The sequence below is a fragment of the Protopterus annectens genome, chromosome 10.part0 (genome assembly GCF_019279795.1).
Source record: "Protopterus annectens isolate FY-2018-M chromosome 10.part0, PAN1.0, whole genome shotgun sequence".
Classification (NCBI taxonomy): domain Eukaryota; kingdom Metazoa; phylum Chordata; order Ceratodontiformes; family Protopteridae; genus Protopterus; species Protopterus annectens.
In genome coordinates this window covers 1,184,488,922-1,184,501,566 of record NC_056744.1, presented here as the reverse complement: position 1 = coordinate 1,184,501,566, position 12,645 = coordinate 1,184,488,922, and the positions used below count along the sequence as shown (strand labels likewise).

At 42.4% G+C, this 12,645-nt stretch overlaps 1 protein-coding gene across 7 annotated transcripts in view; it reads right to left on the bottom strand.

Moving 5' to 3' along the window:
• The window catches only part of MAST2 (microtubule associated serine/threonine kinase 2), a 2,532,505-nt gene that overhangs the window by 239,524 nt on the left and 2,280,336 nt on the right, over positions 1-12,645 (bottom strand). For all 7 annotated transcript variants that reach the window (XM_044085935.1, XM_044085937.1, XM_044085936.1 and 4 more), the window contains one exon: positions 9,771-9,936. In XM_044085935.1, coding sequence (XP_043941870.1) covers positions 9,771-9,936 — 166 coding nt within the window. The remainder of the gene's footprint in view (positions 1-9,770; positions 9,937-12,645) is intronic.

The window sequence follows — 12,645 nt, the reverse complement described above, 5'->3', positions numbered from 1 at the left end:
GTCACAAGTGGAGTACCTCAGGGTTCAGTCCTGGGACCGCTCTTGTTTGGCATCTACTTCTCTGAAGTACAGGCCAACACTAAGGGACTCTGGCTAACAAAGTTCACAGATGACTGCAAACTGGGAGCCATTATTGAATCCCCAAATGATGTGGATATTCTACAAAAGGGCTTTACAGAAACAGATGCTCGGTGCCAGAGCCATGGGCTCAAGCTTAATGCCAACAAATGTATAGTTTTCCCTTTGGGAAAAACCATATACCCATGAATTACCACGTAGGTGGTAATACACTAAACACCAAAAGTGTGATGACAGACTTAGGGACACAGACGGACAGTGGTCACGCCTTCGATAACCACATCGCCACAACAGTCAGGAAATCCTTCTATGTGGCACACCTCATCACTAAGGGCTTTTCATCCAGAAAAAAGGAGGTCATTGTCCCACTGTACTCATCCCTCATTAGACCAATTATAGAGTACAACGCCCCATTTGGTATGTACCTCACAATACATCTGCAACAGCTGGAAAGGCTGCAGAAATACCTCACTAAAAGAATCACAGGCCTAAAGCAGATGCCCTATACTGACCGTCTAAAAAAACTCCAGTTATACTCGGTGGCATATCGTCTACTCAGAGGCGATCTCTGCTTAACATACAAGGCCATGTCAAACCTTGAGCTGTTGGACATGCTCCACTTAAAGAAATCCCAATCCCTCAGAGCCACACACTCCAGAGATCTAAACCTTGTCATCACAATGAACAAAACATGCTGGAGGGATAGGTTCCTGACCCAGAGACTCCTCATACTCTGGAACAGACTGCCCATACATGTCAAGCAGAGCACCTCCTTGGCGCTCTTCAAAAGGAATCTTGACGATTGGATGGTAGATAGGAAATTCACCCCGGGGATCATGTCAGTCGCCCTCCTAGACAGGGGTCCAGGGAAGTAAATATTTTGGGAAGAAATATCCAGGTAATTGTTATGGCTAGGCTTGTATAGGCTCTAGGGCCGATAGCCTAGTACCAACCTATGAACAGGCCTAACACAGTGGGATTCGATGCACCATTTGGAGGAAAATCCATAAATTGCTAGGAAGGTTGCAGTACGTGCTGTATGAGAAGAAAAAGACTGTCTAGAATCCTACCAAGGTTGGCTAGAAACCCAGTTGACCGTTAGGAACAATCATCCAGCTGCCGTATATTTGGTTACACTCTACTGGCCTGATCTCAGTTGAAGTACTACTCTACTGTCTGCCTTTGAAGGGGCTAACGAGGGTGGTTCAACTACCTTGAAAGGTACCTGGGTCAAACGGAAATACACTTCTGGGACCATAATCCTCATTAAGTGAGGCTGGGTGGGTCTTTATAGCTCATTCACCCTTCTCTCTCAAATACCACAAACTGCCTGTTCTAGAAAATTAAATAAATAAGCACAATTTAAAAGCAAGAAAAGACAGATGCTAAAACAGGATGCTTGTCGCTTCTGAAATTTTTTCTGGAAGCAAGTGACAGACTACCATTCACTCTTTAGCGAAGGGGCGGTGAAGATGACAGAACATGCTTCCCTTTTACAGATGAGCTTTAGCCAGGCATTCTTGGTGTGGCAGGTACTCCTGCTCTTAGTCTGGGGGCATCAGATTCTTCTTGAAGTTTGGCAGAAAAAAAAAAAACAATGGTCACCTACGGCAAAGTCTCCACAATTATGAATCCATTGACGCAATGAGCCTTAGGAAGAATGTTTTTCATTGCCAAATGAGTTCACACATGCATAGCCAAGGACTAGGTTAGCTGCCCTTGTCGGTTATTTAAACCTACACAATTTATTTTTTTCAAATGTTAGAATCAAACACCGTTTCTTGTCTGTGAGGTAAACACCTTAGCCATTATGCCAACCCACAACCCATTCAATTGATCAAAACTTCCAGTCCTTTATTCCCCAGATACTAATTTCAGCATTTCTTTGGGAAGGGCAAAGGAGCAAAAGGCCAATAAAAAGTGGACTTCATGAAACTGAATGTGTCCTTAAAGAAAAGAGTTCTTTATCATCATCATACGTATCACACTTTTGCCACGGTCGTCATATTCATCAATAGCACAGAAATCATACCAAAATCTGAAATGTACTGACATGAAGATTTTCCACTATTAGATTGCCAAAACTGTTTTGTTGGTTTGTTCATACTTACCATAACCAAATTTCTTTCTTTCTTTTCTTTAACTATTTTCTGCTGTAAGCAAATTTCTTGATGAATTTACTGTCATAGCAAAAACTTTCACTCGTAGCAATGAGAAACTAATATAGTAAATATATATGTAAATGAAGACAATATCAGTACAAATGTTGGGAAAATAAAACTGAAGTACTACAAAGATTAAATGTTCTGTTGCAAGACAGAGATGTGCAACACTCATCTCAATGGCGTACATGGATAAAGTATTGACTATGACGCAGGTGACCAGATTTGATTAGCAGCTTGAGCTTCTGTTGCAGCTGGCTGAGTGGAAGAAGAATGGTGAGAAAATGGTCAGCTCACTGCTTCCTGGTGGGGGTGCAGGGTACATGGCTGGTTAGTAAATTTCAAGGGTGAAACCAGGTCAGAAACAGGAGCTGTGCTGATGAGTATGGAGAGGCACAGAGGTAAGTATCACCAGCTGGGGAGGCATTATCCTCATAGCACCACTGCATGCCATTCTGATGACCTTATTTTGCACATCAATGGGAGGTTTGGCTTAAAAAATACACTTTAGTATGATGGTTACTAGCCTAGCTTGGCTCCAATCTCAGCGCATGGTGGCATGCACCTCTTACACATGGGGGGAATGCACATCACACAGAAGGCCGTCATGGCTCGAGAACCTTATAGGAAGGGACAATAAGACAGCTGGCACTAGAGGAGCCAGACAGCTGTCACACTTGAGAGCAAAAACAAAAAAAAAAAAAAAAACAAAAGACCCTCCCAAGAAAATGCAGTAATGCAACCGATACGCTCAAATTCCTTATGAAAACAGAAGCAAATTACCATCACAGATATTGTCTATTGGTCGGTAAAAATCAGGATCAATAGCAGGACAAAGACTAGCAAAGGACAGAGTTTCACTCTGAAGCTATAAGAGTTAGTTCAGGTACAAGCTGGCAGGTTACTGATGATGGTGCCCCTAGCACAACATAAGTAAGACATTATCCGAAAATCTTTCTCCTCTGTAGAAACCTGTCTCAAAGAATCAAACCTCTCACTCAACCTCAAGAAAACTTAAGTTAATGCCTTCTACCTCAAATTTGCCAGTATCAAAGTCAATCATTTACCATAAAGTCAGCAAATAATATTGTCACTGAAACTGTAACTCACAGTAAAAGTCTAAGCATAACAAACATGACAACCTCTAATAGGACCAGTGTATACTGCACAGCATATACTGCATACCATTAAATCTACAAAACAGAAACTAGGCTCCCTTTACAGAATCAATGGATTGCTTACAGATACTGCAAGAAGATCTCTAGCCATAACCTTCTTACTGTCAACTCCCTTATAAGCCACTCCTTATCCCAACAAACTTAAATACTCAAAGAAAGTAACATGCCACCTGCTACAATAAAATAGCTAAATTTGCCACCAGTCTCCCTCATAGGACCCACCATTGTCTCAGCTTAAAGCAATTAAACTGGCTTAGAGAATGGGCTTACTGTACATCAGTACCTTGATTGGAGAACGAGCGTTCTCCAGCAGAGTACTGATGTACAAGTAATGCCCGCTGCAAAATGAGTCCACCGCTTCACGGCAGTATATCCAGCTGCCGAGGACCTCGGACTGAGAAAGTGGAAGGCCACTATTATTTTACACTCGCTAAGCAGCGCTTCTGTGGTTTAGCAAGTGCAAAATATATTAAAAAGAAAAAAATGTAAAACAAAATTGTGGTGTGTGTGTGTGTGTGTGTGTGTGTGTGTGTGTGTGTGTGTGTGTGTGTGTGTGTGTGTGTGTGTTGTGTTGTGTTGTGTTGTGTTGTGTTTATGTCTTTGTGTGCAAATGTATGAGTGCATGTCAGTGAAGTGAGAGTGAGTGAGCCATTATATTACACTCGCTAAGCAGCACTTCTGCTGTTTAGTGTGTGTAAAATTAAAAAAAAGAAAAAAAATTAAAACGTGTGAGAGTGTATGCATGCATCAGAGTAAGTAAGAGAAAGATTGCTCCAGCAGTACAGAACAGTGTGTGTTTATGTTTCTCTTTGCATGTGTGAGTGAGTGAGTGTGTGTGTGTGTGTGTGTGTGTGTGTGTGTGTGTGTGTGTGTGTGCGGGAAGTGTAAATGCCAATAAACAATTCCTAGTAGCTTGTGCAAGAGAGTGAAGAGAGAATGATCCCTGGCAGCAGCAGCGATTTTACGTACCTCTTCACCTCTTAGACATACCTGCCAACCTCTTAGCACAAGAAATAAGGACAAAGCCTGACATAGTTGGGGAGAGGATGCTAAGAAACAGGAACACATTTTAAATACTGCTGTTATAAACTTTGAAAGTTGCTAGAAGAACAGGATTTGTGTTGTTAGCATGTATTTTCTGAAGGATATGAAATCTGAAACTCAAATGTATGTCATTATTTAGTAACTTCAGTCTCCAATGACTGGCAATAAACCAAACCTTTTAGGAGTAAGGGACCAAAAATATAAAGTAAATACCTGGAGTTTTTTAAGTATTAAATTTTGGATGTAAAATGCTTCCTCTAACACCGTTAACATATACTACAGTATGTATGCAGAGCTGTGGTAATTACAGAGGGATAAAACTGATCAGTCACAGCTTAAAGTTATGTGAAAGATTAGTGGAAGCTAGGTTAAGAAGGGAGGTAATGATTAGTGATCAGCAGTATGGTTTCATGCTGGGAAAGAGCACTACAGATGCGATGTTTGCTCTGAGAGTGTTGATGGAGAAATATAGAGAAGGTCAAAAGGAGTTGCATTGTGTCTTTGTGGACTTGGAGAAAGCACATGATAGGGTGCCTAGAGACGAGTTGTGGTACTGTATGATGAAGTCAGGAGTGGCACAGAAGTAAGAGTGGTACAGGATATGTAGGAGGGAAGTGTGACAGTGGTGAATTCTGCAGTGGGAGTGACAGATGTGCTTAAGGTGGAGGTGGGATTACATCAAGGATCAGCTCTGAGCCCTTTTTTATTTGCAATGGTGATGGACAGGTTGACAGACGAGATCAGACAGGAGGCCCCATGGACTATAATGTTTGCAGATAACATTGTGATCTGTAGTGAGAGTAGGGACCAAGTTGAGGAGACCCTGGAGAGGTGGAGATATGCTCTAGAGAGTAGAGGAATGAAGATCAGCAGGACTAAGACAGAATATATGTGTGTGAAGGAGAGGAAGGATAGAGGAATGGTGAGGATGCAGGGAATCGAGTTGGCGAAGTTGGACGAGTTTAAATACTTGGGATCAACAGTTCAGAGTTATGATGAGTGTGGAATAGAAGTGAAGAAGAGAGTACAGGCAGGGTGGAATTGGTGGAGAAGTGTGTCAGGAGTGATTTGCAACAGACGGGTACCAGTAAGAGTGAAAGGGAAGGTCTACAAGAGGGTAGTGAGACCAGCTATGTTGTATGGGTTGGAGATGGTGGCATTGACAAAAAGGCAGGAGTCAGAGCTGGAACTGGCAGAGTTAAAGATGTTAAGATTTGCACTGGGTGTGACAAAGATGGACAGGATTAGGAATGAGTATATTAGAGGGTCAGCTCAGGTTGGACGGTTTGCGAGATTGCGTTGGTTTGGACATGTGCTGAGGAGGAATGCTGGGTATATAGGGAAAAGAATGCTAAGGATGGAGCTGCCAGGTAACAGGAAAAGAGGAAGACCTAAGATAAGGTTTATGGATGTGGTGAGAGAGGACATGCAGGTGGTTGGTGTGACAGAGCAAGATGCAGAGGACAGGAAGAAATGGAAACAGATGATCCACTGTGACAACCCTGAATAGGAACAGCCGAAAGAGAAGAAAGAGAGGGAGAGAGACAGTATGTATGACACATTAGGAGGAGGAACTATTTTGCATCAAAAATACATTAAACAAAATAAAACAGTACTTAAAAAAATACACAAGCAAAACACAACTTTACAGAGAGCCCATTCTCTAAGCGCAGTAATGCCATTATTGCTTGTTTGAATTGCACAACTACCTAACATATTCACAACTAACTACAGCGACAACCGCATTCATCATCTAGAAAAATACCCTGCACTATAAAATTACTACTGCACTACTGTCTAGCAAGGGACCTCTGTTCTAGTGACAAATTCTTACTACTCTCATATAAGTCAAATAATATTGCAGGAGACTCTCTCTACTCCTAATAATTTGCTAAACTCTGGAATAGTATCCCCACACAAATAAAACTATCTGACAAACTCAATAGTTTTAAACGACTGCTAAAACATCATCATAACAAATCCTGGTCTTGCACATGCTCATCACAAGGTTAAGACTTTGGGCTCACCATACGATAGTCTCCAAATACTCACCTTAAACAGAATACTCCCACCCTCTCAGTGAAATGACAAAACAATTTTTATACATAACTGCTGCCCCCAACCATCTACTAAGTTGCTAAACAGAAAGCCAATGTGCAACCTCTGCCTCTGAAAAATCTTAGAATGTATAAATGTAACTAAGTACAATGCAATGTAAACAAATGGAGCTTTTCTCCACCGGGCTTCCCCTGAAAATGAGTATTACCGAGTTGGACTTTCCCAGTAAACAAAGGCAAATAAATAAATAGTAGCTAGCTGACATGCTTCCACTATGACACTTCAAAATGTGATCCCTTGGAAAATACTTGCGTGACCATGAAAAATCAAAAGACATTTTTGCCATGCATAGTAATGCACAGTCTGAAACATTTTTTTTTTCGGGGCCTTCCCCAACTTGATATATATATATATATATATATATATATATATATATATATATATATATATCTATATATACATACACACACACACACACACACACACATATATATATATATATATATATATATATATGCGCACACACACACACACACACACACTTGCACGAGTGCATGGATCGTGCTATCCCAAACAGAACCAAGATGCTATCCTCCAAAAAAAGGAAGCCAACAAACTGAACAACAGAAGGAAGAAACTGTTGCAAAAGAGAATAAAATCCCATGAGTGGAGGAGCTCCTTGGGCAGCCTCAGTAAGAAGCTGAGATCCCTTATAAGATCCTCCAAAGCTAGCTACGAAAACAAAATCGCCACTAATTCCAAGGACAACCACAAAGCATTCTATAGCTACGTCAAGAATCTCGATGGCAACACCCAGATCTGCTCTGAGTTACAGCACAAAGGCACGAAAATTACAGAACCAACTGATATTGCCAACATCTTGGCAGATAGGTTCAGTGCTAACTTTACCCCTCTCTCACCCCCTAAAGGGCCCATATCTATACAGGAATAATGCAGAGTCCCTGTAATCACAACTACGCAAGTAAAAGCTGCACTCTCTGAAGCAAAAAACACAGCATCCATGGGACCGGACAACATCTCAGGCTGCGTTTTACACAAACTTCAGAACGAACTGGCTCCCCACTTAAGCACCATGTTCAATAATAGCCTTGCATCAGGCTTTTTGTCCACTGAATGGTGCACAGCAATAGTTATCCCACTCCACAAAGCGGGAGCCACCACTGATCCTGGGAACTATCGACCTATGAGCCTGACGAACCTAGTCTGCAAGGCCATAGAACGTATCATCATGGAACTCATAAACAAAGACATTGGTAACCTCCAAACTCTGGATCCCACCAAGTTTGAGTTTGTGAAAGGCAGAACATGCCTCCTGAACCTGATCGACTTCTTTGAGGCAGTCACCAAAGACGTAAATGAGGGTAAGGTGGTTCACATAGCCTATCTTGACCTCGCCAAGGCTTTCGACACCATTCCCCATTCTGGAATTATAGCTAAACTCACTAAACTAGGTATAAATCCCTACGTCACAAGATGCGTTGCCAAATGGCTCACTGACCGAACCCACACTGTAAAAGTTGCAGACTCCAAATCTGACCTCAAAGCAGTGACAAGTGTAGTACCACAAGGTTCCATCCTGGGACCACTCCTGTTTGGTATCAACTTCTTTGAAGTACAGGCTAACACAGAAGGCCTCTGGCTAACAAATTTTGCAGATGACTGCAAACTAGGAGCCATAGTCAAGTCCCCAAATGATGTGGACATCCTACAGAAGGGCCTCGCTGAGACAGATGCCTGGTGTCAGAGCCATGGCCTCAAGCTCAATGCCAAAAAGTGCAGTGTCATCCCCTTTGGTAAAAACTCTGTACCCATGAACTACCACAGCAATCTACTTAACACCGAATGCGTGATAAGAGACCTTGGGACTCAGGTGGACAGTAGTCTCTCCTTTGATAGTCACATCGCCACAGTAGTCAGGAAGTCCTTCTACGTGCCACACCTCATCATAAAAGGGTTCTCATCCAGGAAAAAAGAGGTCATTGTTCCCCTCTACTCGACACTAATTAGACCCATTACACAGTACAACGCCCCTTTTGGAATGTACCTCACCAGACATCTGCAACAGCTGGAAAGGCCAAAGAAGTACTTCACAAAGAGGATTACTGGCCTCAAACAAATGCCCTACACTGACTGCCTCAAAAAACTCCAGCTTTACTCCGTAGCATATCGCCTACTCCGAGGTGATCTCTGCCTAACATAACAAAGCTATGTCAAACCCAGAGCTATTGGACATGCTACACCTAAAGAAATCCCAATCCCTCCAAGCTACACGCTCTAGGGACCTAAACCTTGTCACCACAATAAACAGGACATGCTGGAGAGATAGATTCCTGTCCCAGAGACTTTTCATACTCTGGAACAGACTACCCATCTATGTCAAGCAAAGTTCTTCATTAGCACTCTTCAAGAAAAATCTTGATGAGTGGATGGGAAATAGGAAATACACCCCGGGGATCATTTCTATGTCTCTGCTCGACAGTGGCACAGGAAAATAACTTTCTTGGGTGGAGTAAGCCAGGGAACCTTGTTGGCTAGGCTTACTTAAGCTCTTGGGCCGATAGCCTAGTACCTACCAATGAACCTATGAACACACACATACACACACACACACACACACACACACACACACACAAAACTCTAACATCACACAACACTGGGAAAAAAGCAGCTCCTCACAGTCTCAAGCAATCATTGTTTTCTCTCTAATATGAGTGAGCAAGGGATTTCTGGGGAATAGTGGTTCAAGAAGAAAAGGACTAGCAGCTAATCCAATTCTTAGTCTGGTTATGAATCCATAATCTCTACATTGCAGCCTTGAGGTCCCATATCTGAGTGTAGTTTCAGTGCACTGTATCCAATGGTATCAGGAATCTTCCTGGATGCCTAGATGTTCACAACCACAGACCACAAAGGTAAACAAAAATAAGTTACAGTACAGACAGAAATATGGTCAAGGATGTAATTCAAGAAGTAAACTTTTGTTATCCCAAAACACGAAGTAAGGTGGACTCAAAATGTGGAATAATTGACAACCTGCGAGTTAGGAGACAAGGTTAACTCGAAACCACAAAAGAATGTACAGTAAATGTTTAAAGCAATAGGTTCTTAATGTGAAACCAGACACAAATGCTGACTAAACTGACAGCTTAATATAGGCTTTAAATTAAATTAGATAAACATTCCGTTTCACATACAAATCATTAGAGCTAACATTAAGGCCATAACCTACCACTAATGACTTGACCAAAAAGCTCTTCAGGTGTGTCACCAAAAAATGGAACGCAGCCAACAAGGAACTCATACAGAATTATTCCCATGGCCCACCAGTCAACAGGTTTTCCATAGCCTTGTCGTAAGATCACTTCAGGGGCAATGTATTCTGGGGTACCACAAACCTGTTAACATAGATTTTAAGGAAAAGTAAAAATCAACAGAAAACATCCTTTTTAAATTTTGTTTTTAAAACCAGATTCATATTTGCCATAACAGTTACTAATTGTATGGGTTTCAGAACCCAGTTTATTTGAATGACTGATGCCAGTAAACTGTATTTATAATTGGCATGAGTTCAGACAGATATGCTAGCAAACATAGAACAGCAGAAGCCTAATCTTGACCCATTTCCAGGAGTCTGTGTCAAAAGATTGTAGGGAAGCATGTAAATTACATTACTGCAAGGAACCCCAGCTAAATAAAAGTTTAATCAATTAAGATACAATTACATTGAGAACTTACAGTCAGAACTTGAATTAATAGATTCCAAGATGAGGATAATTCCAGATTACCAACTTGTAAAACAAGACAAATCCCCAATAAAACAGCACTTTGCCTTTAAGCTTAAATGTATTAGAAAACACAAAATGACAAGAAGAAACTGAATATATCTGATGAGTCAAGAAGCACTATACTTTCAGTTAAAACCCACATAGTTCCCAGTCTTGTCTGATATAACACTAAAATAAAAGAAAAATATCAATGCTCTAAAGATTATCCAGCTGTAGCAAAGTACAGTTGTGTACACTTACCATACATGTAGATGTTTGAGCGTATTCACTGTTGCAGTCATCACATTTGGGTTATCCTACCAGAGGTAGCCCTCGGTCGGCCCGAATACCAGAGGCTTAATATTTCTGCGTCAGTTGCTGTCGCTCCAGGTCATCAGAGGTATAAAAACAGGCAGCCGACGCCATTAGATCAGTTTTTCTTGCCCATACTGTCAGGAGCCCGCAAAAGGGAGCTAGGTCATGGTGGAGGAACACCACCAGTAGAAAGTAAATGCCAAAACTTCCTTGTAAAGAGAGAAGAGACAAGGGGGATTGAGAGAGGGAAACCAGGACTGCAACAGTGAATACACTCAAACATCTACATTTATAAGTGTACACAACTGTACTATGTTCTAGGTGTTTCACTGTTGCAGTCATCACATTTGGGTTGATTCCGAAAGCTGAAGAAAAGGGTGGAGGCAGTCAAGAAGACTGGGGGCTGGCTAGAATGCCATGAAAGACTGCGGTGGTAAAGCCTGCCCTGGATTTGGAGAAGATAGGCAGGTGGAAATTCGGGTCTATATTAAATAAGTGAACGCTTAAAAAAGCGTGCACTTATTCATCGACCATAGTTCAGCGAACGCTGAAAATGCCGAACACTCGGAACAGCGATTTTTTTCTCAGGGAAAAAAATTGTTGTTCCACAAAAAAAGAAAACAAAAACTTAAAACAGTATTTAATTAGGGGGGCTTTGCCCCCCACACCCTCCGATGAGGGGGGCTGTGCCCCCCCACTCCCCCTACTTAAATATACCAACTCCGAGATCGCGCCACAGTGGAGGAAACAGCAAACTCCCGAAACCGGCCCAGCAATTTTTTTCCCTGAGAAAAAATCCGTTGTTCTGGGTGTTCGGCATTTTCAGTGTTCGCTGAAATAGGGTAGATGAATCAGCGTTCGCTTTTTTAAGCGTTCGCTGATTCAATATAGACCCGGTAATTCTTGGTAAAGGTATAAACAGATGTCCATGCTGCAGCTTCCAGGATGTCCCTGGTGGGGACCCCTCTGAGAAAAGCTTCAGAGGTGGAGGTTGTTCTGGTGGAATGTGTCCTGACCCTCTTTGGGGGTGGTTTCCCGTGCTGTTTGTAGCAGAAATGGATGCAGTGTGCTATCCATTTGGAGACTGATTGTTTGGATATGGCCTTGCCTTCTGCTTCTGCAGTGAAGCTGACTAGCAATTGATCAGTTTTTCTAAAAGATCTAGTCCCGTCCAGGTAGAATCTGAGCTGTCTGTGCACATCTAGAGAGTGCAGAATCCTTTCCCCCTTGTTTTGTATATTAGGGAAAAAGGTGGACAAATGAATGGATTGGTTGAGAGCCACACTGGACACTACTTTAGGCATGAAGGATGGGTTAGTCCTGAGGGAGACACTGTCAGCATGGAAAATGATGAAGGATTCCACAGCCATGAGTGCTTGTAGCTCTGATACTCTTCTAGCTGAAGCGGTGGCCAGAAGCAAGGCTGTCTTCCAAGACAGAAATTTTAACTCTGCTGAAGCTGCAGGTTCAAGGGGGGGGGGGAGGGGGACAGGGTGAGCTTTTCCAACACAAAGTTAAGGTCCCAGGCTGGGGTAGGAACTCTTCTGGGTGGCCTTAAGTTGCTAGCCCCTCTTAGGAATTGCTTGATGAGAGGGTGTGAGAATAGAGGTGGCTCTGTGTTGAAATGAGCAGAGATGGCTGAGGCATGAATTTTAATAGAAGAGAAGGATAGACCCCTGTGTAGTAGGTCGGCCAGGTAATCCAGGATGAGGGGTAGGGAGGGCTGCGCCATTTTGGCTCCCTTAGCATTGATCCAGGTGCAAAATCTTTTCCACTTGTCGGCATAGGATTTGCTAGTGCTGGGGCATCTAGCCTCACGTATAACATCTAGAACTTGTTTGCTTAGGCTGGCAGCTTGAGGAGAGGTCATGGAATAAGCCAGGCTGCCAGGTTGAGGGTCTGTATTTGGGGATGCATGAATTCCCCATTCCTCTGGACTAGGAGTGTTGGGATCTGAGGTAGGTGCCATGGTACAAAACACACACTGTCAGCAGTCAGGAAATCTCGAAAAGTTTTTCTTGTGTA